Source organism: Caretta caretta, chromosome 11, assembly GCF_965140235.1.
Source record: "Caretta caretta isolate rCarCar2 chromosome 11, rCarCar1.hap1, whole genome shotgun sequence".
Classification (NCBI taxonomy): Eukaryota; Metazoa; Chordata; order Testudines; family Cheloniidae; genus Caretta; species Caretta caretta.
The window spans coordinates 18,731,442-18,757,966 of NC_134216.1; the positions used below are offsets into that span (position 1 = coordinate 18,731,442).

Below are 26,525 nucleotides of genomic sequence, written 5' to 3' on the forward strand. Positions count from 1 at the left end.
AGTAGAGTAGGGGCTTTAGGGGACGAGAGCTGAGGAAGCATTGTTCTAAATCAGCCATAAAAATGTTGGCATACTGTGGAGCCATGCGGGTACCCATAGCAGTGCCGCTGATCTGAAGGTATACATTGTCCCCAAATGTAAAATAGTTATGGGTAAGGACAAAGTCACAAAGTTCAGCCACCAGGTTAGCTGTGACGTTATCGGGGATAGTGTTCTTGACGGCTTGTAGTCCATGTTTGTGTGGAATGTTGGTGTAGAGGGCTTCTACATCCATAGTGGCCAGGATGGTGTTAACCACTAACCCAGGAACTTACCCTTGCAACAAAGCCCGTTGCCAACTGTGCCCACATATCTATTCAGGGGACACCATCACAGGGCCTAACAACATCAGCCACACTATCAGAGGCTCGTTCACCTGCACATCCACCAACGTGATATATGCCATCATGTGCCAGCAATGCCCCTCTGCCATTTACATTGGTCAAACTGGACAGTCTCTACGTAAAAGAATAAATGGACATAAATCAGATGTCAAGAATTATAACATTCATAAACCAGTCGGAGAACACTTCAATCTCTCTGGTCACGCAATCACAGACATGAAGGTCGCTATCTTAAAACAAAAAAACTTCAAATCCAGACTCCAGCGAGAAACTGCTGAATTGGAATTCATTTGCAAATTGAATACTATTAATTTAGGCTTAAATGGAGACTGGGAGTGGCTAAGTCATTATGCAAAGTAGCCTATTTCCCCTTGTTTTTTCCTACCCCCCCCCCCCCCGACGTTCTGGTTAAACTTGGATTTAAACTTGGAGAGTGGTCAGTTTGGATGAGCTATTGCCAGCAGGAGAGTGAGTTTGTGTGTGTGTGTGTGTGTGTCCCCCTGGGAAAAGGGGGGGGGTGAGAGAGCCTGGATTTGTGCTGGACATGGCCCACCTTGATTACCATGCAGATTGTAGGGAGAGTGGTCACTTTGGATGAGCTATTACCAGCAGGAGAGTGAGTTTGTGTGTGGGAGGGTGGAGGGTGAGAAAACCTGGATTTGTGCTGGAAATGGCCCAACTTCATGATCACTTTAGATAAGCTATTACCAGCAGGACAGTGGAGTGGGAGGAGGTATTGTTTCACGATCTCTGTGTGTATATAAAGTCTGCTGCAGTTTCCACAGTATGCATCCGATGAAGTGAGCTGTAGCTCACGAAAGCTCATGCTCAAATAAATTGGTTAGTCTCTAAGGTGCCACAAGTGCTCCTTTTCTTTTAACATGGGGCACTATGTCTTGGAGTCCTGACTAAAATGTAAAGTACATTTAATACATGGATCGTAGTGGCTTAATATGTACATATCACCTCGGACTGCATATCTCATCAAATTTCATAAACTAAGTGTGATCAGATTTGGTCATGCCTGCGTGTAATCCTTGGTTCTGCAGCTTGTTGTGCTGTTGATTCAATTCATTGTGCTCCTCCCTCTGAGGAAATGCTTCAGTTGTAACATTATGGGGCATTGTGCTGTCTTTCAGATGATACATAAAACCAAGTTCCTGACCACTGGTGATAAATAAAGATCTGTTAGCACTTTTTGTGAGAGAGAGGATGTTAATTGCAGTGCCTTGGAGATTTATTTCTGTCTCCATAGTTTCTATTGGTACAGTGTTTTTCATTTCTTGTACTAAAGTACCATGATGTGTTGCTATGTATTGTTGAAGAGCTATTGCCTTCTAGACCAAATTTTGGCTGCACTTGTAATGGGTAAAAAGAGTCCAGTATATGTAAGTGTATATGATAAGTATAAGAAGGTATTATTTATTTGATTATTTATTAAGATTTGGAATTAGAAGGACGCAAAGAGCTATCTAACAGGATAAATCTACTAGGCCCACAACCTTTGCTTCCTTTTATTATAACCCCACTTAACTTCTTATTTATATGTCTTCCTTAAAAATATGGTGTGGATTTTTTCCCCAGAGTATTATGAAAAGTCAATATATTGTTCAGGTGCTCCCTTTCCATTGCATTAGGGTACATTTTATTTTTTTGTGATGGTGTTAGATCTACACAGTTTTTTGTGTTTTTTTTTGTTTTGTTTTTCAGAACACAGATAATAGTGTACCATAACATAACTTTTCATCATAGGTTATGAAACCACCAAGATTTGCTTTGTACATCTTGAAATATGTTTCATTGTCTAATTCCCTGATGTTGCAAGATGCTAAATGCGACCTCATCCTATTGTGCCATGGGTGCTCAATGTCTGTCTAAATGTATTCAGCCTCTTGCAGGATTTGGCCCTCAGCATGGAATGACTCTTAAATCACATGATTCCAAAGATAGTTTTCTAACCGTTTTTTCAATTCTTTTGAATAAATTTGTATTTATAACTATTCAACAAAGTTGTCTACTGTTTCTCATTAGAGAGCCAGATTTACCTCCATCTAACACAAACCTGATATCCTCATTTTCTTAAATAACTGATTTTTTTTTAAAATACACTTATCACATGCTTATGGCATCACAGTTGAATCATTCAGCTGAATTGTTGAGATGATTCAACTGAATTGTTGAGATGATTATCTTTTCATTATTTGAATGCTTCGTTCTCTATCATGTTTGTGGATTATATTTTGATTTGGTGCTGGAGGTTTTGTTGTACTTACTATTTCAAATTTTAAAAACTGCTGTTTTTCTTGATGAGAACTTCTAGAAAAAGAGATGATAGAGCAACAGTTCTCTAGGATTTGTAAATCCTGGCCAGAGTTCAATTGCTTTGTATTGAACAAAACAACGTTTCTTGTAGCCAAAATACAAGGTGGGTGAAGTCATATATTTTATTGACCCAACTTCTGTTGATGAAAGAGACAAGTTTTTGAGCTCCACAGAGCTCTTCTTCAGGTCTGGGAAAGGTGCTCAGTGTATTGCAGCTAAATAAAGGTGGAACAGATTGTTAAGCGTAAGGAGTTAACATATGTTACAAGAGACCATTCAAGATGAAGTGCATAATTCACCTATGCAGTCATAAGACAAAAAAATGGGGTTTAGTGGGTTTACAGATTGCTGTAGAGAGACATAAAACCGGTGTCTCTATTGAGTCTGATTTTTAGTGCCTAGTAGAGTTATGAATTTAATCTCCCAGGCTCGTTCTCTCAAGGGGGGTTATGCAGGTTTCCTTTGAGGACGAGGACTGAGAGGTCAGATATGGAATAAATGTTTTTTGTGAAACATGTTCACCCACAGGTGATAGGGTGTTTTTGTTTTTTATCATGTTTGTGTGAATTCATACGAGAGTTCAGTGGTTGTCTGATTTCACTCACAGATGGTTTTGGGTCATTTAATGTACTGGTTGATGTATACCCCATGTTGTGATGAGCAGGATAGGACGCATGGATCCTGAAAGATGTATGGTGGAGGAGTATTGATCAGTGGACATATGTCTGCAGGTTTTGCGTCTGTTCGGCAGAGTCTGGTGCCGCTTTGAGTTGATATATCCTGGTCTGTGGAAAGCTTGCTTTTGCTGGTGGTGGGGTGTTTTGAAGGCCAGAAGAAGGTGTTCGGGAAAGATTTTTGAGGCTATGGTCCCCATTAACTATGGGTTGAAATTGTTTGATAAGCTGTTTGAGTTCCAGTGTGGGCTGGTAAGTGACAACTTGGGAGTATGTTGGGTTTTTTTGTTTGTTTGTTTGTTTTTCTTCCTGTATTGAAGCAGGTTGTCTCAGAATATTTGGGTCGCCCAACCCATAATGTGATCTACTTTTCTGGTGGAGTGTCCTTGTTTGGTGAAGGCGGTTTTAAGCATATATCCCAGATTTTCTTCTCGGAGGATGTTCTATGGTGTCTGAATGCCTGACTGTAAAATTTCTTGGTGTGTTTGGGGTGATAGATGCATCTGTGGAGGAAAGTGTGGTGATCAGGATGGATAAAAATCAATGATTTCAAAAAAATTAAAAAATCAGGTTTTTTTTCTCAAAGCATTTTAATAAAAAAAAAAATCAGATTTAAATAAAGTCTGGAGATAAATGTGAGAAGTGAGGGACATTTGCTTGTTTTTTGTTAAAATACGTTTCCTATTGAAGAAAAAAATCCAGAATACTTAACATTGTTGTTTTAGTGTAAATAAATTTAAATGGTGGTGGTGTCCTCCTAATACAGCATATCAAGAAATTCCTCAAAATATTAATGATTAATCTGTTGAATTGGAGATAGTTCACCTCCCAATGACTTCATAAATATCTGCTTCAATTACCTTTTGGTAAATGAAATAACCAAACAATCATTCATTTTCTGATATAGCTATAAAATTAATCTGACAAGTTTTCAAAATAAATCACTGTTTAAAAATGTATAGTGTTGTACCTTCTAAAAATGAAACCTACATCTATCTAGGAGTTGTGAAGAATATGTATTAAGGTTTATAACAACCAATAAGAATGCACTTTTATGTAGAAAACCATGATTAAATCGAGTCTTCCTGACTAATGATTTAAATCAAATCAACTCTGGTGGTGGGTTTCTTGTATATACAGTAGTTGTCTGTACAGTTCTATTGTTGAAACTGATTGTGGTGTCTGGGAAGTTGCTGCTTATGTGGGAGTGTTCTAGAGAAAGTTTGATGGACGATGAGGGAGTTTTTGGTCCTCTGTCTAGAGGATGAAAGTATCATTGATATATGTCAGGTATATCATTGAGTTTGTGGCACATTTTTCCAAATGTGGCTTATGAAAAGGTTGATAAATCAGGGAGCCATACTAGTACCCATGGCTGTTCCCATAGTATGGACAAAGTGTTTGTTGTTGAATGTAAAGTTGTTAAGGGTGAGGATGAAATGGATGAGTTTGGTGATACGTTTGTGGTAGATATTTGAGTGTTGTCCATTGTCTTGTTTTATGGTAGATATTTGTGGTAAATGTTTGAGGCAGGCAGTGATGCCATCTTTGTGAGGGACACTGATGTGTAGGGAGATGATGTCCATGGGGGCAAAGATGGCATTCTGTGGGACGAAGTGAATTGTGTCCTGGAGGAAACTGGCTTGAGTGGTTATAGGATGGCTTTTAGAGTCCTGATATTCCTTCAGTAAGAGTGTTATGGTGAAATATGATGTCTGTCTGCGTTCACTTGTTTGTGTATCTTGGGAAGCATGTAGAAGGTACCTGGGGTGGATCCGTGAGGGATGATGTGGCCTTGTAATATGAATTGCATATGGTGCTTTTACAGGAATAATCCTGCCAAGAATTGTATGAGTTTCAACTGCCAGTAACTATTTATTTATTTTTTTCCAAGTTTTATATTTATATTTGAAAGAATTCTTTATTACAGCCCAATTCCAGAAAATAGCTATGTGCCTTACGGATGTTACTTTGTCCTGATGTAACTAGACATACTGATAGGTTTATTATAACTACTTATTAATGTGTACTTTGGGAATTGCTTACAAATTGGTAAAAAACATTCTAGCTTCTTCTAGTTTAAATAAGTAGAACAAAAATGACAAAATTGAATGGAAATGAAAAATGCTAACTTTGTTTGGTTTTTAGTTTTACAAGAAATATTCCAGATTTTCATTAATGGAAGTTATCAGTGGAACTGTTTTTACTGTTTTAGGCATCTAAAAGGGATGGTATTCTTGATCCAAGACAGTATAGTTCAGTCCAGGATTCTACACTGGTGACAAGGACATGGGACTCCTCCTGCCATATTCCAGATGGTTCATTACAACTGACATCTTGGTTGACGACTGTGAAAAGAACCGTTGGATTATTTTATTTTATTTTTGTGGGAGACCACAATTCCAAATCTGTAGGATACATCAGGTAATAAGGAACAAGTATTGGATGTGACTGACATAAACTGTGCTCTAGATTTTTCTATTTTTAATTAAAACCCCTCAAATGTAAAAATAAAATCAATGTTTTAAATTTAAGTTCATTCTACCTAGGGTGATTGTGTGTGTGTGGGGGGGGTGTTTGGGTTTTTTGTGGGGGGGGGGTTGTTTTGTTTTGGATGAAGTGTAGATTTATTGTTTTCATACATTCCTGACAACTGGCATTGCAAGAAGTTGTGACTCGGGTAGGATGGTGACTTCAGATATTTATTTGAACTATGGAATGTTTATATTCTTGTACATCATCATCTAATGTACTGTTTCTCCACCATTGTAATCATCAATGCTGTCTCTGTTTCTGGTAATTAAGAAATTTGCAGTGACCAGTTTCATTACCTTTGACATGTAATGTCATATCTACAATTGTTCTTGTCGACTGTAGTTGACTGGGAAACAGACAATATGGAAGTTTTCATTCAGTTTGTGAATCTTGCACGGTAGTTCATTTTGGTGGCTTACTGACCCACCAGACCAGTTCCCTATAGTTTTTCAAATCACCATTCTGTCTTTGAATTAGAGGAACTTCAATTTCTTATATTAGAACTGAAACCTGGTGGTGTATATGAAAACGCTGATGTATAAGATATATACAGGGAGTTAGTCAAGGGTCTACCATGATATACTAGAATAAACTTTTAGTTCATGCCTTTTTTCTTTTGTAATGTGCACCTGTAGCATGCATCTGGATTAAGGTGATAGAACTAAAATGAATGCTCGTTCATGATGACCCAAGACATGAGTGGGGAAAAAAATTAAATTGGTGGGGAAAATGTCCTTTTGGTGGCAAAGTCTGTTGAAAGTACTCTGTGTGTGTGTGTGTGTGTGTGTAAATCTTTTTGAATTAGTATAAAATTTCAGCTCAATAGAGTAAATATACATACTTTTTCTTTCTCCTCTTAAAGGTTCCTTATTTCCTGTAGAATTTTAAAGTAACCTTCTCTAATGAGGATGTCTGATACTGTTACTCTAAATGATGAAACTGATACAATGAATGGTTCAGAGGCAGAATTTAAAGACACAATCCCAGTCGAAAACCTTATAAAATCAAGAAGCCATGAGCAGATTCAAGTAGAAAAGGATGAAAGTTGTACAGACAACAAAAATGATATGCCGGTAAGAAGTCTCTCTCCTTATTTTTCATCAGTATATTATGGTAAACACAGTTCTTTCTCTTTCTCTGCCACTACGCCTTGTGATTGACTAGGAAATATGTAATAAGTAAAGGCCAAGCAACCTTCATCAGTTTTGGTGAATCTGGAGGATAAAATCTCCTCTACCACCCCCTCTAACTCCTATTTCTATCGATACGCATGCTTAATGGTCAGCTATTTTTGAATAGGTTAGAGGCAAACTGCGAGTTTCTCACTGGAGGAAAAACACCCTAGCCTTTTATCTGTAGTAATATTTCCTTTTGAGCTCATTTGAACTTGTTGCAGGAAGTTGAGTTTTCCATGTTGTAGAGGGACGAGGCAACATCTTTATTTTGTTTTTATTTCCCCATTGTCCGTATAGACATTATTAAGTTGAGCATTTACTTTGTGGTGAAGTTACCATTGATATTTGTTTCTTTTTAAGCTGTTTCCCAGGTATTCTGATTCACAGTTGTAGTGCTAAAAGTTGTGAATAGGTCCTGGCATTCAGTTTTATTTAGGCTGAGAAAATGCATGTTTTTAAAAACTCCATAATTCAACAAAACAAAAATCTTCTATTGAAGATTATTCTGGGCTAAGGAAGCTCTGGTGTCTGGTTCAACTGTGCAAGGTGCTCTCATACAGGCCCTGTACAAGACTATAGTAATAATGCTGTGACACACTTTAATTTGAGTTTAATATCCATTTAGCTTCATCAAGACTGAATCCAGGGTTGGGGCATGGAGGTAGCAAGAAAAAATAACATTTTAAAAAACCAAACAAACTGGATACCCTTCATCTCCCATGTAGAACATGAGTAATATAAGCCACTACTAGTAAATTGGCCCAACACTAGCCAAACAAATCGCTAGCTGCTATCATTGCTATGCTGGTTTGCCTAATCAGATACCCAATGGGGATCTGAGAGAAATAAATCTCTTTTAAAAATAAACAAAATTAAACACACAGGCAGTAGAGTGAATGGTAAATATTCCTTTCTTACCACAGCATACTTTTAGTCTTGAGAAGTGGTGTTTGAAATTCAAATGATAGGTAAAATATCTCAAAACAAGCTGCTCTGCACGTTCAGGTCCTAGTCTAGACAAATGAAAAGCCACATGTCCCCTCGTGTGCGCCAAAGACAATCTATTTGTATTTCTGTAGTCCCTAGAAGCCTTGTCATGGACTTAGGCTGGAGACTTAGTACCTGTCATACTAGGTAGTATACAAATGCACAGCAAAAAGTCCCTGCTCCATACAACATTACAGCCTTGCTAGTTAATGTTTAATATTGATATTAAGTGTAGTGTCCACAGACGACAATCACAATCAGGGTTTTGTGGTGCTAGGTACTGAACAGTTGTATTCAAAGAAATGGTCACTGTCCTGAAGAGCTTACATTCTAAAATGATAGGAGGTGAGAGGCAACATATATGTTTACTGTACATTCAAGTGCAGATGAAGACTAACCAGAGAAATTATTTGGTGAGAGAGTCAACTGAGACATACTCTGAGTTTTGCAAAGTAGTTTTTAGTCAAATGTTGATTAGAAATAGGTTCACTTTTTAGTTCTCTTATTTTGTTTAGCAAATACAGAACTTCAGAGCTTTTTCTAGATAACACCTGTAAAAGAATTTCTCTCCTAAATTAGGATTCAGAGTAGCAGCCGTGTTAGTCTGTATTCGCTAAAAGAAAAGGAGTACTTGGGGCACCTTAGAGACTAACCAATTTATTTGAGCATAAGCTTTTGTGAGCTTATTCTCAAATAAATTTTAGTCTCTAAGGTGCCCCAAGTACTCCTTTTCTTTCTCCTAAGTTAGGTTCATTTTACACACTCCAGCAGCAGCTTGATAAAATTAAATCCCTTTGGCTAGGTTTCCAGACCTGAAAAGCTCTGAAAGGTGTGGCTTTCATGTCCAATCAGTTAGTTGGTGCTACTGCTCCTGTGCTGGACAGCACAGAAAGCAACCTTTCATGAGGAATATACCACTGCTGGGGAGAGTCAGTCCTCTCACAGCATCACACTTGCTCCCTTGAAAACTTCTTCCACAACTCCCATCAACCACCCATTATTAGGTAAAGTAGCCAGAATATTATTGCATGAAGAATAGTGATTACTTTAATGCACTCTCTACACTCACTTTTCTTTGCTCCCTTCCTTCCCTAATGTAGTGAAATTGACTCTTCCCAATTCTAGAAGCCAGTGGTGACATTTTGAAACTAAATATCCATGACAGTAGGGATCCCAATACCAGAACATGTGAGTTGCAATGTGACAACTAATTTATTTGCACTTCAAGCACAATTTGAATAAGAAAAGTGACTCATCAGTCTCCTCAAGAGTGCCTGAATTGTGTTGCCTGTCTTCTCAAGTAGTGTATGAATAAATTAATCAAATGTCGTGAAAATCACTGGAGAAGACCGTTTTGGATCCATTGCTACATTGTTTGTTTGTTTTTTTTACTGTTGGTCATTTGCTGCCCTTATCCCTTCATACCCTTTGCCTTCAACTGCTCCTGCAACTCTCCCAAAGCTTTCAGGCTGCTTGGATGCAGCTGAGCTGCTGTAAGATCTCTAGTGTAGCCATGCTAAGCTGACAGGAGAGAGTTCTCCTGTCGACTTCAATTAATCCACCCGCAATGATCAGCAGTAACTATGTAGATGGGAGAAGCTCCCCCCCCCCCCCATAGCAACATAGTGCTGTCCATACCTGCGCTTAGGTCAGTGTAACTTATTTCAGAGTAACAGCCGTGTTAGTCTGTATTTGCAAAAAGAAAAGGAGTACTTGTGGCACCTTAGAGACTAACCAATTTATCTGAGCATAAGTTTTCGTGAGCTACAGCTCACTTCATCGGATACATACGAGGAAGTGAGCTGTAGCTCACGAAAGCTTATGCTCAAATAAATTGGTTAGTCTCTAAGGTGCCACAGGTACTCCTTTTCTTTTTAGTGTAACTTATGTCTTTCAGGGGGGTGGCTGATTGATTCACAACCCTGAGCGACATAAATTACGTGGTATCCTTTGTTCCTTCCATCATACTGGCCTCTTGGCCTAGAATTTGCGCCTTATCCTGGAGGAGCAAGTAGTCTGTCCATTCAAATCCATTCTTAAAATCCTCTTCTCTGCTCAGCCTACAAAATTAATCTGCCAGCAAAATCACATTACACATGTATGTATGTATGTATGTATGTATGTATTTAAAAAAAATTAAAATTAATTTACTCCATGGCTTGTGATAAAGCCATTGTTTAGTTCATCTGTTTAGTTGAAGGGCAGGAATTAAGTTCTCCTCTTTTTAGTAGAGCACATAGCAAATTTGCTGCTCCAATATATACCCATTTACTTATAAAGAAAAGGAGTACTTGTGGCACCTTAGAGACTAACCAATTTATTTGAGCATGAGCTTTCGTGAGCTACAGCTCACTTCATCAGATGTTTACCGTGGAAACTGCAGCAGACTTTATATACACACAGAGAATATGAAACAATACCTCCTCCCACCCCACTGTCCTGCTGGTAACCCTAGATTACCAGCAGGACAGTGGGGTGGGAGGAGGTATTGTTTCATATTCTCTGTGTGTATATAAAGTCTGCTGCAGTTTCCACGGTAAACATCTGATGAAGTGAGCTGTAGCTCACGAAAGCTCATGCTCAAATAAATTGGTTAGTCTCTAAGGTGCCACAAGTACTCCTTTTCTTTTTGCGAATACAGACTAACACGGCTGTTCCTCTGAAACCTGCCATTTACTTATGTTGTAGAAGGGGCCCACCCATGATTGTAAGGATTTAGCATAGTGAAGCCTTAAGTTTGTAATTTGGGAAGGACAATCACCTTTTAAAATTGTCTAGTTTTTCTCTCATGACCCTCAAGTTGTTTTTAAACAGGCTTTGAAATGTGAGGCACTTACGTGCCTCACAGTAGTTTTACAGAAAGAATCCATTAGGATATTGTGCTTGGGTATTCTAATTTCTTATTGGTCAGTGAGTGAACTAATAGGGACATGAGTCTATACAGTAAAAATATTGTATGCATAATTATTTTGAGGAATAGTATATTTTGTCAAAAGATGCTATTAACACATTTTATGAGTTGCCTGAAAACTTGATTGTTCTGTTCTCCATTACACTGTAGCAATCCTACAATATGCACCATAATAATAGTAGTAATTATTTTAATATTTATTAAAAATGTGGTAGCACTAGAGCATTCTGCTTTCCAAAAAAGAGAGAGTCTCTCTGCCCTAAATAGCGCATAAGTTATCACAAGATTTTTGCTTGAATCCACCTTGTAGTCTATCGGTTAGAACATATGGCATTTTTAACCATTTTTTGAAAAATGATTACCAGGAATCATTCATGTTGGCTTATAGATTTTTACTGCATGAAACAGCCTGTTTTAATGTATCTTAAGGTTTTTATGTTGTACGTGGACTGCAATCATAAATACACTGTCATCCATGCATTAAAAATAATTGTTAATTAGTGAATGTGATATTACCCTGTGAATAATCAATCACAGAAGTAACGTAAAAACCCACGCTGGCACTAACAAAGAAAAAATGGGAATGGAAGGCTCTCGCTGTCTATTTCAGATTGGGGAGGGGGATAGCCTCATTGGGGAAACTGGTGAGAGAGGTAGTGGAAAGGAAGCAGTGCAAGTGGTGGAGGGAGAGCTTGTGCGAGGTATGGAGCTAGGGCACTTACGCATGCATTATATAAAATAGACAAGACAAATTTTGTGTTAAAGATTGTTAATTACATTTTGGGGTTTCAATGACTGTAGATTTCTCAGTTTCTTGACAGAATTAGATGAAATTTTAGAAATCTAATTTTTAAACAAATATCTCTTTCTGTACCTGGACTTCATCCCTTCTCTCCAACACAAATTCCACAACCTCCATCCCTGGGTGCCTTAAATACCCCCTTGTTTCTCCTTCCTTCATTTTCTACCTCTGACTTTTGTTTGTGGGGGGGGGAGGGGTGAAGCCTTTTCTTCTAGACTAATCTCAGGGCTCCATCTTCCATGCTGTTAAATGCGTCTCCATGTATCAATCAATCAATAAAATCCTGAAATCACAGCCATTTTCGCTGTCTGTGATTAAATAAATGAGGCAGAAATGCCACCTATGCATTCTTGCCACCTGGTCAGCGCTCCTCAGTGTGGTGTGGTGTGTAACTTTCGTGACCAATTTTTGCTCTCCCTCCCCATCCATCCCATGACTATATTCATGTAACACAGTGCTGAGTGCATTAGAAATGTCTGTGAATAAAGTGTCTAAAAATTTGTGAATATAATGTGAACTGCATGTCACTTGTGTTGTTGATATGTCTTAGCCTGTGTCTGCACTAGGAGTGCCTTACTTGTTTAGGAGTCCTAGTATACTCTGCCAGTCAAATGCTTGTGCCGGTATGGTAAAACCATTCTCCATGAGTGAAATAAGCTGACAGCTTTGCCAGTGTAGCTGTCTCTACACTTCAGACTTCTGCTGGCACAGCTAGATAAGCCAGAGAGCACACTTCTTTATACCCCTGACTGACACAGCAGTGCCTGCAGAAGTCTGCAGTGTGGGCCTGTCCTTAGTCACAGTGTCTTGTGGTTTGATTATGGAGAATTCATGTGTATATTTAGTCAAATAAGAGAATCCCATCTGTTGTTACATAAACTGATCTCTTCACCTTTTTATTATTTGTTCTGTTTGTCAACGTGGTATCTGCACTGTTATTTTCCGTATCCACAATCTGAGAATTATCCTGTACATTCTTATTGCCTCCCCAGCACAGTAATATGTATTGAGTTAAATCTCACGTAAGCAGAGAGAAACAGACTGCAACTCTCTCAAGATAAGTTAGTTTTTGGTGACCAATGTATCTGTATTTGTGCGTTTGGATATCAAAATCTTGCTGTTTCCACCTGAAACTTAAGGCAATTGTTACCTTCTGTGCACAGTTGTATTTCACAGTGTCTTGAGACTTGCTTAACTTTTTAAAATTATGCTTGATATGCTTGAACTGGATGATGAAGAAAGTGCTTTCTAACACTGGCTATTTAATTTAGTTGTAATTGGTTACTGTAACTCTGCTTAATGAAATACGGAGTGCATTTATTGTATTGGGTTTTGTGGGTAACTTCCATGTTGGACTATGTCATTCTTTTGGTATTATCGGCGCCTTTGAAAATGCAGTTTAGTGAACTCCTTGTTTTATGGGGTGTGGTTTTGTGTTCCCAGCACTGATTTATAGTTTCATATGTGTAACTGCTTTGGCTGAGCCTTTAAACCCTGAATACATATGGGTAAATGTGCAGATGTAATAAAAGCTTATTGTCAGAGGCTGGAAAACATTTCTAGTTTTGTGTGAATTTGTTTGATTACTTGACTCTCTCGTATAGGCTTGCAAGCTGGTCAATTGTCTGGTTATCTGACTATGGCCAAATATTGTTAGGTTTCAGAGGAACAGCCATGTTAGTCTGTATTCGCAAAAAGAAAAGGAGTACTTGTGGCACCTTAGAGACTAACCAATTTATTTGAGCATGAGCTTTCGTGAGCCACAGCTGACTTCATCAGATGTGTACCGTGGAAACTGCAGCAGACTTTATATACACACAGAGAATATGAAACAATACCTCCTCCTACCCCACTGTCCTGCTGGTAATAGCTTATCTAAAGTGATCAACAGGTGGGCCATTTCCAGCACAAATCCAGGTTTTCTCACCCTCCACCCCCCCACACAAATTCACTCTCCTGCTGGTGCTAGCCCATCCAAAGTGACAACTCTTTACATAATCAAGTCGGGCTATTTCCTGCATAGATCCAGGTTTTCTCACTTCCCCCCCACCCCCATACACACACAAACTCACTCTCCTGCTGGTAATAGCTCATCTAAACTGACCACTCTCCAAGTTTAAATCCAAGTTAAACCAGAATATCGGGGGGGAGGAAAAAACAAGAGGAAACAGGCTACCTTGCATAATGACTTAGCCACTCCCAGTCTCTATTTAAGCCTAAATTAATAGTATCCAATTTGCAAATGAATTCCAATTCAGCAGTTTCTCGCTGGAGTCTGGATTTGAAGTTTTTTTGTTTTAAGATAGCGACCTTCATGTCTGTGATTGCGTGACCAGAGAGATTGAAGTGTTCTCCGACTGGTTTATGAATGTTATAATTCTTGACATCTGATTTGTGTCCATTTATTCTTTTACGTAGAGACTGTCCAGTTTGACCAATGTACATGGCAGAGGGGCATTGCTGGCACATGATGGCATATATCACATTGGTGGATGTGCAGGTGAACGAGCCTCTGATAGTGTGGCTGATGTGATTAGGCCCTGTGATGGTGTCCCCTGAATAGATATGTGGGCACAATTGGCAACGGGCTTTGTTGCAAGGATAAGTTCCTGGGTTAGTGGTTCTGTTGTGTGGTATGTGGTTGTTGGTGAGTATTTGCTTCAGGTTGGGGGGCTGTCTGTAGGCAAGGACTGGCCTGTCTCCCAAGACTTGTGAGAGTGTTGGGTCATCCTTTAGGATAGGTTGTAGATCCTTAATAATGCGTTGGAGGGGTTTTAGTTGGGGGCTGAAGGTGACGGCTAGTGGCGTTCTGTTATTTTCTTTGTTAGGCCTGTCCTGTAGTAGGTAACTTCTGGGAACTCTTCTGGCTCTATCAATCTGTTTCTTTACTTCTGCAGGTGGGTATTGTAGTTGTAAGAAAGCTTGACAGAGATCTTGTAGGTGTTTGTCTCTGTCTGAGGGGTTGGAGCAAATGCGGTTGTATTGCAGAGCTTGGCTGTAGATGATGGATCGTGTGGTGTGGTCAGGGTGAAAGCTGGAGGCATGCAGGTAGGAATAGCGGTCAGTAGGTTTCCGGTATAGGGTGGTGTTTATGTGGCCATTGTTTATTAGCACTGTAGTGTCCAGGAAGTGGATCTCTTGTGTGGACTGGACCAGGCTGAGGTTGGTGGTGGGATGGAAATTGTTGAAATCATGGTGGAATTCCTCAAGGGCTTCTTTTCCATGGGTCCAGATGATGATGTCATCAATATAGAGCAAGTAGAGTAGGGGCTTTAGGGGACGAGAGCTGAGGAAGCGTTGTTCTAAATATTGTTATATATTCCAACAAGAATGCCTTGATGCAGACAGCAGCCTATGTTTTTGATAGTATCATGGTGCTTACTTAAATGTCTTGATAACTCAGTTTAGAATCATAGAATCATAGAATATAAGGGTTGGAAGGGACCCCAGAAGGTCATCTAGTCCAACCCCCTGCTCGAAGCAGGACCAATTCCCAGTTAAATCATCCCAGCCAGGGCTTTGTCAAGCCTGACCTTAAAAACCTCTAAGGAAGGAGATTCTACCACCTCCCTAGGTAACGCATTCCAGTGTTTCACCACCCTCTTAGTGAAAAAGTTTTTCCTAATATCCAATCTAAACCTCCCCCACTGCAGCTTGAGACCATTACTCCTCGTTCTGTCATCTGCTACCATTGAGAACAGTCTAGAGCCATCCTCTTTGGAACCCCCTTTCAGGTAGTTGAAAGCAGCTATCAAATCCCCCCTCATTCTTCTCTTCTGCAGGCTAAACAATCCCAGCTCCCTCAGCCTCTCCTCATAACTCATGTGTTCCAGACCCCTAATCATTCTTGTTGCCCTTCGCTGGACTCTCTCCAATTTATCCACATCCTTCTTGAAGTGTGGGGCCCAAAACTGGACACAGTACTCCAGATGAGGCCTCACCAATGTCGAATAGAGGGGAACGATCACGTCCCTCGATCTGCTCGCTATGCCCCTACTTATGCATCCCAAAATGCCATTGGCCTTCTTGGCAACAAGGGCACACTGCTGACTCATATCCAGCTTCTCGTCCACTGTCACCCCTAGGTCCTTTTCCGCAGAACTGCTGCCTAGCCATTCGGTCCCTAGTCTGCAGCTGTGCATTGGGTTCTTCCATCCTAAGTGCAGGACCCTGCACTTATCCTTATTGAACCTCATCAGATTTCTTTTGGCCCAATCCTCCAATTTGTCTAGGTCCTTCTGTATCCTATCCCTCCCCTCCAGCGTATCTACCACTCCTCCCAGTTTAGTATCATCCGCAAATTTGCTGAGAGTGCAATCCACACCATCCTCCAGATCATTTATGAAGATATTGAACAAAACCGGCCCCAGGACCGACCCTTGGGTCACTCCACTTGATACCGGCTGCCAACTAGACATGGAGCCATTGATAACTACCCGTTGAGCCCGACAATCTAGCCAGCTTTCTACCCACCTTGTAGTGCATTCATCCAGCCCATACTTCCTTAACTTGCTGACAAGAATACTGTGGGAGACCGTGTCAAAAGCTTTGCTAAAGTCAAGAAACAATACATCCACTGCTTTCCCTTCATCCACAGAACCAGTAATCTCATCATAGAAGGCGATTAGATTAGTCAGGCATGACCTTCCCTTGGTGAATCCATGCTGGCTGTTCCTGATCACTTTCCTCTCATACAAGTGCTTCAGGATTGATTCTTTGAGGACCTGCTCCATGATTTTTCCAGGGACTGAAGTGAGGCTGACTGGCCTGTAGTTCCCAGGATCCTCCTTCTTCCCTTTTTTAAATGCGAGGAGGAGATTAACTACCGGAAAGTTAAGCATCTTGATTGGACTCTTCAAGAATAAACATTTATATGTATATGTGACTAGGGTCCCAGGGGAGCCACAATGGGGTTACTTAATTAGGGCAAACTGCAAAGAATGGAGCAGTTATATCTGGCATAGTCCCAGATATGCCAATACTTAGATTTACCAAGCCCTAACAAAACAGCTTCTATAATACCTTACTGGTTATTTTCCATTGTATGCATCCAATGAAGTGAGCTGTAGCTCACGAAAGCTTAAGCGCGAATAAATTTGTTAGTCTCTAAGGTGCCACAAGTCCTCCTTTTCTTTTTACTGGTTACCAAGAAGCCAACAACAGTTACCTTAAAGCAACCCAGCCTTAGCCCTCCACCCAGACACCCAAGTCTAATATGATGATTAGTGAAAGTCTTAGTCATCACATAAGAAAGTTCTACCAATCCCAAAGGATCGGACACATTACCTCCCAAGTTAATGAATATTTCAGCTCTTACCCAAATATACACTTACAGCCAATCGTTATTAACTAAACTGAAATTTTTTAAAAAAGAAAAGAGTATTGGCTAAAAGATCAGTATACATACAGACATAAGTACAGTTCTGAGATCAGATTCATACAAGAGATGGTGAGCTTTGTAGTTGCAAAGAGTTCTTTCAGAATTAGTCCATAGGTTATAGTCCAGTGTTCATATTCAGGGTGATCCAGATGGGACCAAAGATGTCAGTCTTATGACTCAAGCTTCTCCCTATATAAAGCAGGTAAATAAAAAGGATCAGGATCCAAGATACCTTTATACAGTTCCAGGCCTTCTCTTGACAGCTTGGAGTCCTTAGGCGAACAATGGGCAATCATGGAGACTTTGAAGTAGATCTGTTTCCTAAGCATCACTGGTAATTAGCTACAGGGATTAACATAAGGCAGTTGCCCATTTTCCACCATGTGCAGGTGATTTGCTATACATTTCAAAGAGATTAATAAAGTGATATCACTATTTTTACAGTTCATTTAAATGTTAAGATCTCCTTTTGATCTCTGAATTAACAGAATACAGCATAGACAGGAACTGTTTGATTACATTAACCTCTAACAAATATACGTAAAAGAATAAATGGACACAAATCAGATGTCAAGAATTATAACATTCATAAACCAGTCGGAGAACACTTCAATCTCTCTGGTCACGCAATTACAGACATGAAGGTCGCTATCTTAAAACAAAAAAACTTCAAATCCAGACTCCAGCGAGAAACTGCTGAATTGGAATTCATTTGCAAATTGGATACTATTAATTTAGGCTTAAATAGAGACTGGGAGTGGCTAAGTCATTATGCAAGGTAGCCTATTTTCCCTTGTTTTTTCCTATCGCGCCCCCCCCCCCCAACCCCCCGACGTTCTGGTTAAACTTGGATTTATGCTGGAAATGGCCCACCTTGATTATCATACACATTGTAGGGAGAGTGGTCACTTTGGATAAGCTATTACCAGCAGAAGAGTGAGTTTGTGTGGGGGGCGGAGGGTGAGAAAACCTGGATTTGTGCTGGAAATGGCCCAACTTGATTATCATACACATTGTAAGGAGAGTGATCACTTTAGATAAGCTATTACCAGAAGGAGAGTGGGGTGGGAGGAGGTATTGTTTCATGGTCTCTGTGTATATAATGTCTTCTGCAGTTTCCACAGTATGCATCCGATGAAGTGAGCTGTAGCTCACGAAAGCTTATGCTCAAATAAATTGGTTAGTCTCTAAGGTGCCACAAGTACTCCTTTTCTTTTTGCAAATACAGACTAACACGGCTGTTACTCTGAAACCTAACAAATATATATGTAAACACACAAAAACAAACATTATCTACCAGTGTCCCCCTAAAGGTTGAATCTGGGTCATTTAGCCTGCAAGCTACTTAACCCTTTCTGGCCATGTGTCACAGTATATCTTTATTTGTATATTGGGCGGCCATCCATGTACTTGGTGTTTTACAAAGCACACTAAACAGGTTAAGACACTGTTCCTGCCCCAAAGATGTTACAGAAAGAAAAGGAGTACTTGTGGCACCTTAGAGACTAACAAATTTATTAGAGCATAAGCTTTCGTGAGCTACAGCTCACTTCATCGGATGCATGAAGCTCACAAAAGCTTATGCTCTAATAAATTTGTTAGTCTCTAAGGTGCCACAAGTACTCCTTTTCTTTTTGCGAATACAGACCTAACACGGCTGCTACTCTGAAAGATGTTAGTTAGGGCTGTCAATCACAGTTAATGTATGCGATTAACACACAACAAAATAACTAATTTTTAAAAAACAGTTGCGATTAATCACAGTTTTAATCGCACTGTTAAATAATAGTAGAATACTAATTTATTATGGATATTTTTGGATGTTTTCATATTTTAGAGCTTCATTTCATTGTTTCCCATATATTTGAGTTAAAATAACTCCATTAAGTTGAAGTTAAATTGCTTAAAAAGTTAAGTTAAATTGTCCTTTGCAATTAGGCACAAGTCTCTGTGTACAACTAAGCCTATTGGACACTACAAAGTTTCATTCTTCTGTTAGTGTTCTAATAAATTAGTGATTTAAGATAACTGACCATTCGACATTTGACCGATCAATTGACCAATTATTTTTGGATCAGTCAAAAGATCAACCCTACTCTAGTATATATGGGTATGATTATTACAATTTCATCAGTAGATGAATGGTTAAGGTCTCTAGTTGCACTGTGGCTCTTTTAAATATCATTCTGTGTTATGCTGAAATACTGTTTTGTTCAACCTGGTACATGATTCATTCTCTAGTGAATCAGAAGAGAGACTCCATAATACAGGAATTGAGCATCCACTTAAGTATTTTTCCATGTTCAACACTGTTAAAAAAAGCTGTACCAACTAAGGCACTAGCCCTTTAGTAGGTTTAACAAAGGCCTAATTTGGTGGGGGCAGGGGGAGACAGCAACACTTGATAACACTTGTTATTCAGAGATACTCTAAGCCTTTCACATGTCCTCATTTTGTTATGATGTACTCGACTTCATTGGGAAAAGTGTTTTTTTTTCGAAACTCGGGTGGCAGTTTATTGATGCTTTTAAGATAAGATCTGCAAAAGTGATTTTTAAAAAAAAACAAACAAATTGAAGAGCAGACATTACTTTTGCTGAATGTCCAAGTACATGTGATTAGAGGCATTTCAGCAAATCTAGTATCTTAAATTACCTCCTTCACCCTCACTCCTTTCTTTTAGGTCTATGAAGTGAAGTTACCCTCTCTTGTAGACTCATTCCAAACTGATGCCCCACTAGGTACTCTGTTGATGGCATCACGACAGTAGGTTGGAGATAAAATAAATCTGAATACTTTATTCTCCAATTTTCAGTGGGTCTGTAGTATTTTCTTTAAAATGTTGTTACTCCTTGTCTATTAATTTCTCTTCCGCATAAGCAGTTGGGGAGGTAGTCTGCAAAACAATTTGTACAAAGGCTTGCCTGGACACAATTTTTGTACCAATTTAACTATATCAGTTCAGAAACAGCAATAAGCTATACCAATATAAGCACCTTTATACCTGTATAACTGCATCCGCATTGGGGCTTGCACCGATTTAGCTACATCTGTTTCTAAACCACTACAGATAAATTGATGCTAAAATTATCTGTAGACAAGCCCTAAGTAGTGCACACTGTGGAAGAAGTTTGGTAACCCCTATATATTCTAGGAAAGAATAAAGAAAAGGTGGAGTTAAGCCAGAAAGAAAGAGAAGGCTTAGCAATAGCTAGAGACCTGTAGTAAGTTAATTTTATTTTATATATAAAAATAGACAATTTTTTACTGTTCTTCCTTTAAATGTCAGGTTTTCTGACTGGGGTTCAGGGAGGAGGAAGGAAGAGAGGAAATATTGCTTGGTTAGTGGGCCATTTCCTACTCCTTTCCCTTGTCAAAATAGCACTGCTTCTTATAAACAGCTCTTTAGGTGAGTTTTCAGGGAACAGTAGCAGGATTATAAAACCTACTTTCTTGTCATGTTGTCAAAGAAATTGCCCCATGAGAACTACAAACATAGGACTTGCCGAAGACTGTTAACTGGTCCTGACTTTATAAAGTAAAATAATTGTACAAAACTGGTAAGTTGTTTTTTTTCCTCCCCCCCCATACCCATATTTTGCAAGATGCTGAAAGAAGATGAGAAGCCTGGGATTTTTGCCATGGAAAATGGGATAGCTCACAACCGTCAGGTTAAAAACACTTGTGTTTACTTACATGATGATCAAATCTATTAAATAACTACTTTCTTTCTACTCTGCAGATTTTTGCATTAATAAATGTCTCCTACAGTCTAAATATGAAGCTTAATATGAACTCTTTTTTTGTTGTGCCCACCATTTAGCAGCCAGTCCAGTCTTTTGGACAGACAGGAAAAAGGTCCAAGGTACAGTAGACATGTGTGCTGGCATGCTACAGAAGTCCTTCATGCTTGATGAAGCCTTGTCACTTTGTAAAAAATGCCTTGAGTTTAGTTATAGCCTTTATTTTTGGCAATAAAATTTTTTGTTTTGCTTTTGGATTTTTGTCTTGCCTAGTTGTCTGCTTTTGTGGTTTGCCTTTATATTTTTGGTGGCTTCTTATTGCTAGAGAGAGGGAATGCCTTTCCAACGCTGCTGCTTTTATTTTTTTATTAAATGAAATTATTCTGATGATGATTCTGGTGATCTGATGACCTCAAAGCTGTGACTGTTTTTTCCCTTTCAAAAATGATTGACTTTATTTTACAATATTAAACATACATATTCCAGCCAATTCGTTATGCATTTGGCAGTAAATTGAGTGAATAATATCAGTGTGAGGTGTTCTGATGTACATTTGTTTTTTTGACTAGTTTTTAATGAAAAATACTTTTCTTTAGTCAAATACAAAGTTAAAGCTAGTTCGGAGCCTTGCTGTGTGTGAAGAATCTCCACCGCCTCCCACAGCTGAAATATCACAGGACATTCAGGTAAAAATCATGTGACTGAAGCTTCTGAAACCTAGTTGAAGTCATTTGCTCTCCGAAGAATATTGGAAAGACAGACTTACTGGTTGTATGCTGGTGGTGGTGGTGTAGCCGTGTTGGTCCCAGGATATGAGAGCGACAAGGTGGATGAAGTAATATATTTTATTGGACCAGCTTCTGTTGGTGACTGAGACGAGCTTTCAGGCTTATACAGAGCTCTTCATCAGCTTTGTGTATTCTCAAAAGCTTGTGTCTCTCATCAACAGAAGGTGGTCCAATAAAAGATACTACCTCACCCACCCTGTCAGACTTAATAGCCTTCAGCTAGATCTGTTTTAACATGCAAACAAAATGATTTATATTTATTTTTAAAATACTTATTTCACAAATATTTGGCAAAGAATCATGACCGTCCATTTATGTCCTCCCTCTTCCCCGCTTTTTTTAAATGCACAACATAAGAGCAGAATGTCCTTTGGCCAAAGTAGTATTTGTTTTTCATCATGACCTAGAATTGTGGCTTACATTTTTTTGGTTTGGTTTTTGATTTTTAATTCCCAAGTACTTTGAAGACGTTTTAAATTGCTCAGGCACTATTGGAAATCATTCAGATACTAAAGTAGAGAGCAGTTTTATAGTTAGAAAGTAAAATAATTTGCTAGCTTCTTATTTTTAGGAGCCATTTTAAACAAACTGATGTATGTTTCCAGTTTAGCTTGAAGTTCTGCATTTTGGCTTTAACAGTGGTATTGATCTTAATTGCTAGTAACTAAACTGGGCCTTGCCTGAAATGTATAGAGGGAGGAGCAGACCCATGCCACTCCAGTTCCTTCTCAACTGCCTGCAACTCAAGACTGAGTTCTGTAGTGTCTGTCTAATTAACACAGATTTTTTTCTTTCCTTTATTTTATTATTGTTTTCACTTTACATGGTTTGTGCTTTGTGGAGGGGAGAGGAAAGGGAGTGTTCCCCTTTTTCTTTAAGGTTGGGCCCCGCTTTTTGCTTGGGCCTTCTCAACCAGTGGGTTATACCCAAGACCCCAGAACTCAAGCCTTGCTAGATCTGCCACAGGTCCTTTCACCACAGTGACAAGCACTCTAGATTCCTCCATTGCCTTGGAGAGGCTCACATCCTATCATGATCAGCTCCGGCTTCAAGAGCAGATCTCAAACTGAGGGAAGACTGATTAAAACAGCTGCTCATGGAGCGCCTTCTTAAATCTGGGGGCCCTGACTCTTCCCAGCCCTCCATTGCCAGCAGGCTGAGGCCAGGGGACCGCATCAGTCTCTCAGAAGACATCTAAATATAAGAGACCCCAGTCTCCTTGATAGAAGAGAGAAGTCCCTTCTTACATCTGTGAACAAAGAAACCTCACATTCTTGTGCGGATACCACTGAGGCTCCTACCTGTCATGGTGCCAAGGTATCAGCATACTAAGAAAGGCTTCTTGTACCTAGAAGCCCACCGCCAAACAGCCCTGAACAACTGATTAGTCAGTACTGGCATCAGACTCTTCCAAGTGGAACGACTCCTCAAGGACTAAAGACTCTGAAGAAATCCTCTTCTATTCACCTGGTACCATCTACCTTCACACAGAGCATGCAGACTGATCATCTGTACTGTCCCCAGTACTGCTGGAGATTTTTCACCCGGAGAAGCAGTCCCCCATCTCACTAGTATTATCCAAGTTCCTCTCTCACAAGAGCCCTCAGACTTTGGAGGAACATGAGTCCCCTATGAGGAGGACTGTCCCTCCCCTACCAGGAGGGTTTTCCCACTTGCACCCATGTGCCAGCTAGAACCAGCAACATCCTCCCCCACCCCCAGTCATCCTCATCCTCATACAAAGGTACTGATGTCCTCAGCTTCACCGCCGGACACAGAAGAGGACAATTCCTCTGATTCAGAAATATTCATCTAAGGCTCCACCGTCTTCTCGTTCCATCCTCTTTCCTTCGAGGTGTTCCTGAGGACAAGACCCCAGGAATCCGCCAACAGGAAAACCCCTGGGCCCTGCTCCTTCTCCTCCTCCTTATGCCCCTCCTCAGTGGGATTTTTGGAAGCCTTGTGCCCCTTGCATTGTCCCAGTCTTCAGGGTGACTTCACATAAGATTCTTAGCCACCATCACCTCAGGTCCCTCCATGTCCTCTTCAAGAAGTCCTTGCAGAGAAACAGAAGCCGAGAATAGAGGAGGAGACACCACCATCGCCTTTCACACCAGACTAGACAACCATGCCCGCTTCCCACTCCTCCATCCTATGTCTTAACACATACCTCCAGAGCAGACACCAGAGCCTCTAGTGAAGCACTTTTACACTTTGGACAGAATCCACTCCCTCTTCTGCACTGATGGAGTCGTCTTATATGGAGCACCCATAGGGAAGATAATTCAAAGACAAAGGAGAGGATACTTACCTTGTACAGGAACTGCAGTTTTGCAACATATTTTGTCTCTCTGGATGCCCCATCACCCCTCTCTCTTCCCCTCAACTTTGGTGTTCTTCCACGCTCTGAGGTTGAGAAGGAACTGGAGTGACTGGGCATAGCATGGGGAGACAAACGGCATGGTCACTGCTAATAAAACATCTTCAATCAAAAGTGCACAAGTGCATGTGTATACTATCCTCATGTGGAGCAACATAGCAACAAAACATCTCTAAGAACTCCAGCTACCATACAAGATAAGTAACCTCACCTTCTCCCAGTTGTTGAGTTCACTTATCCCAACCTGGGAAGGTGAAGTGTGTATGATCAGCCTGCTAGGAGGTGCCTGTGATAACGCTGGATCTGCTGTGCTTTGTTACCTTGGAGAGAGCAGCTCTAGCACTGCTGCTTCTCCTTGCAGTGCCTCATTCTCTGCATCCTCCTCTTCTAGCAGGACTGCTCACTCTGGAGGAGGCACAGGTGCTGCTGCTCCCTGTTCAATATCTTGAAATGGTCTATGCCTATACACCAGCTAGCAGCAGGATTTGTTATCTCCAAGTCAATGTGCAGGACTCAGCTCTCCTCCCGTTTCATAAGCTTTGCTGTTTCTGTGGATCCAGGTTGTGTGCAGATTGTCACTGTGATGTGGGATGCAATGGTAAAGTAGTGCATTTGCTTGACTTTCCCTTGCTTCTCTTATTTTCAGCCATCGTTAAATGTAGCCAGTTGATAAGGAAAGCTAAAGGCATTAGTTTAAAAAAAAATCTATGGCCTTAAGATTAAGGGGACAGTAAGATGGAATTTTTTTAATATGAGGAACAAAAGAAATACCAACAATATTGGTCTGTTACAGATAAGGACGTTAAAATTGTCAATAATGATGCACAAATACAAGTTGAATAAATATTTCTGTTCTGTATTTGGAAAGAAGCTGGACAGTTTATTAACAGTTTACAGTGATAAAGAAATATTTTCTCTTCCAGCAGTAACTCAGGAGGATGTTAAACAGAAACTGCCAAAGTTTAAACATCTTTTAACTTGTAGGACCAGATAATTACCATCCAAGATTTTAAAATCTGCGAAATCGCTCTCTGTGCCATTGATGTTGATGTTTAACAAATCTTGGAATACTGGGGAAACTCCAGAGGACTGGAAGAAAGTGAAGTTATGGCAATATTTTAAAAGGGCTCATGGGATGATTCTAATAATTATAGACTAACTTTCTTGACATTGATCCCAGGAAAAATCATGGAGAGAGTGGCACAGGATTCAAAAAATCAAGAAATAAAAACATGGCAGTGTAACTTATGCAAGTCAACATGGATTTAAGGAAAGTTGGCTTGTCAAAACAAGCTTGATACAGTTTTTTTTCATGAGAGCAGAAGTTTCACTGGCAAAAGTAACTATTGATGTAATGCATTTAAACTTCAATGAAGCTTTTGACTTAGTATCACATGACATTCTGTTTTTAGAATGAAAATAAAGCACTATATAAAACACACAATGGATTCAAAATTGGCTAACTGATAGAGCTCAAAAAGTAATTGCAAATGGGCAGCCATCAGTCAATGGGACCATTTCTACAACTGTCCCTCAAGGGGTCTGTTCTTGACCTGATGGTATTCAATATCTTTAGCAATCAACTGGAAGAAAACATAAAATCACTGCTAGTAAAGTTTGCAGATGATACAGATTGGTGAAGTGATAAATAATTATAAGGACAGGTCAGTTATACAGAACAGTCTGGATCGCATGGTAGTCTGGGCTCACTTGAGCATAATGTGTATTAATATAACTAAATGCCAAGTCATATATCTGGTAAACAGACATACATATCACACTTATAGGATAAGGGATTATTTTAGATAGCAGTGATTCAGAAAAGGATTTAGGGCTCATGGTGGATAATCAACTGGCAGCTAAGAGAGCAAATTCAGTCCTTGGATGTATAAGGAGGAGGATATCAAGTTGAAGCAGGAAGATAGTATTACCACTATATATGGTATCAGTGAGAATATTACTGGAACATGGTGTCCACACTATTAAAGTTGAGGTTGACAATCTGGAAAAAGTTCAGAAAAAAGCTACAAGAATTATTGGAGGTCTGGAGAGCTGCTTTACAGAGAGAGATGAAAGAAACTCAGTTTATTTAGTTTACAAAGGAATAGGTAAAGCGGTGTTTTGATAAGTCTGTAAGTACTTGAATGGCAAAAATATCCATCTTTTTCAGACTGAAGAGGGAAGTGGGATTGGTATTATTCCATGATAGTCTAAGTTGTTATCTTAATATGCAATGAATTATGTTATAATGTGGACTTTGATATGACCAGTGTCTTAGTCAGTTGATAGTTTGCTAGTTGTAGACGGCATTAGCTGTGGAGGAATGCTAATAAAGCTTAGGCACTTGTCCTTCTGTTTGTTACTCCTGTGACAAAGTTCCTCCTCTGCCTTGGTGGGTCTTGCGCTTATTTGCAGATTTGCTCGCCTTGGAGCTTCACGGCAGCC

At 39.7% G+C, this 26,525-nt stretch overlaps 1 protein-coding gene across 9 annotated transcripts in view; it reads left to right on the forward strand.

The window, feature by feature from the left end:
• Positions 1–26,525, forward strand: part of R3HDM1 (R3H domain containing 1) — a 169,366-nt gene that overhangs the window by 55,131 nt on the left and 87,710 nt on the right. For 5 of the 9 annotated variants that reach the window (XM_075117793.1, XM_075117795.1, XM_075117797.1 and 2 more), the window contains exons 1-4: positions 5,666–5,803; positions 6,777–6,987; positions 20,993–21,034; positions 21,509–21,598. The exons of 1 other annotated variant lie outside the window; for it this stretch is intronic. In XM_075117793.1, coding sequence (XP_074973894.1) covers positions 6,817–6,987; positions 20,993–21,034; positions 21,509–21,598 — 303 coding nt within the window. In that variant the 5' untranslated portion in view covers positions 5,666–5,803; positions 6,777–6,816. Of the gene's footprint in view, positions 1–5,665; positions 5,804–6,776; positions 6,988–20,992; positions 21,035–21,508; positions 21,599–26,525 lie in introns of those variants that run through there. 3 more of the 9 variants (XM_075117796.1, XM_075117799.1, XM_075117800.1) reach the window with 2 other exon arrangements.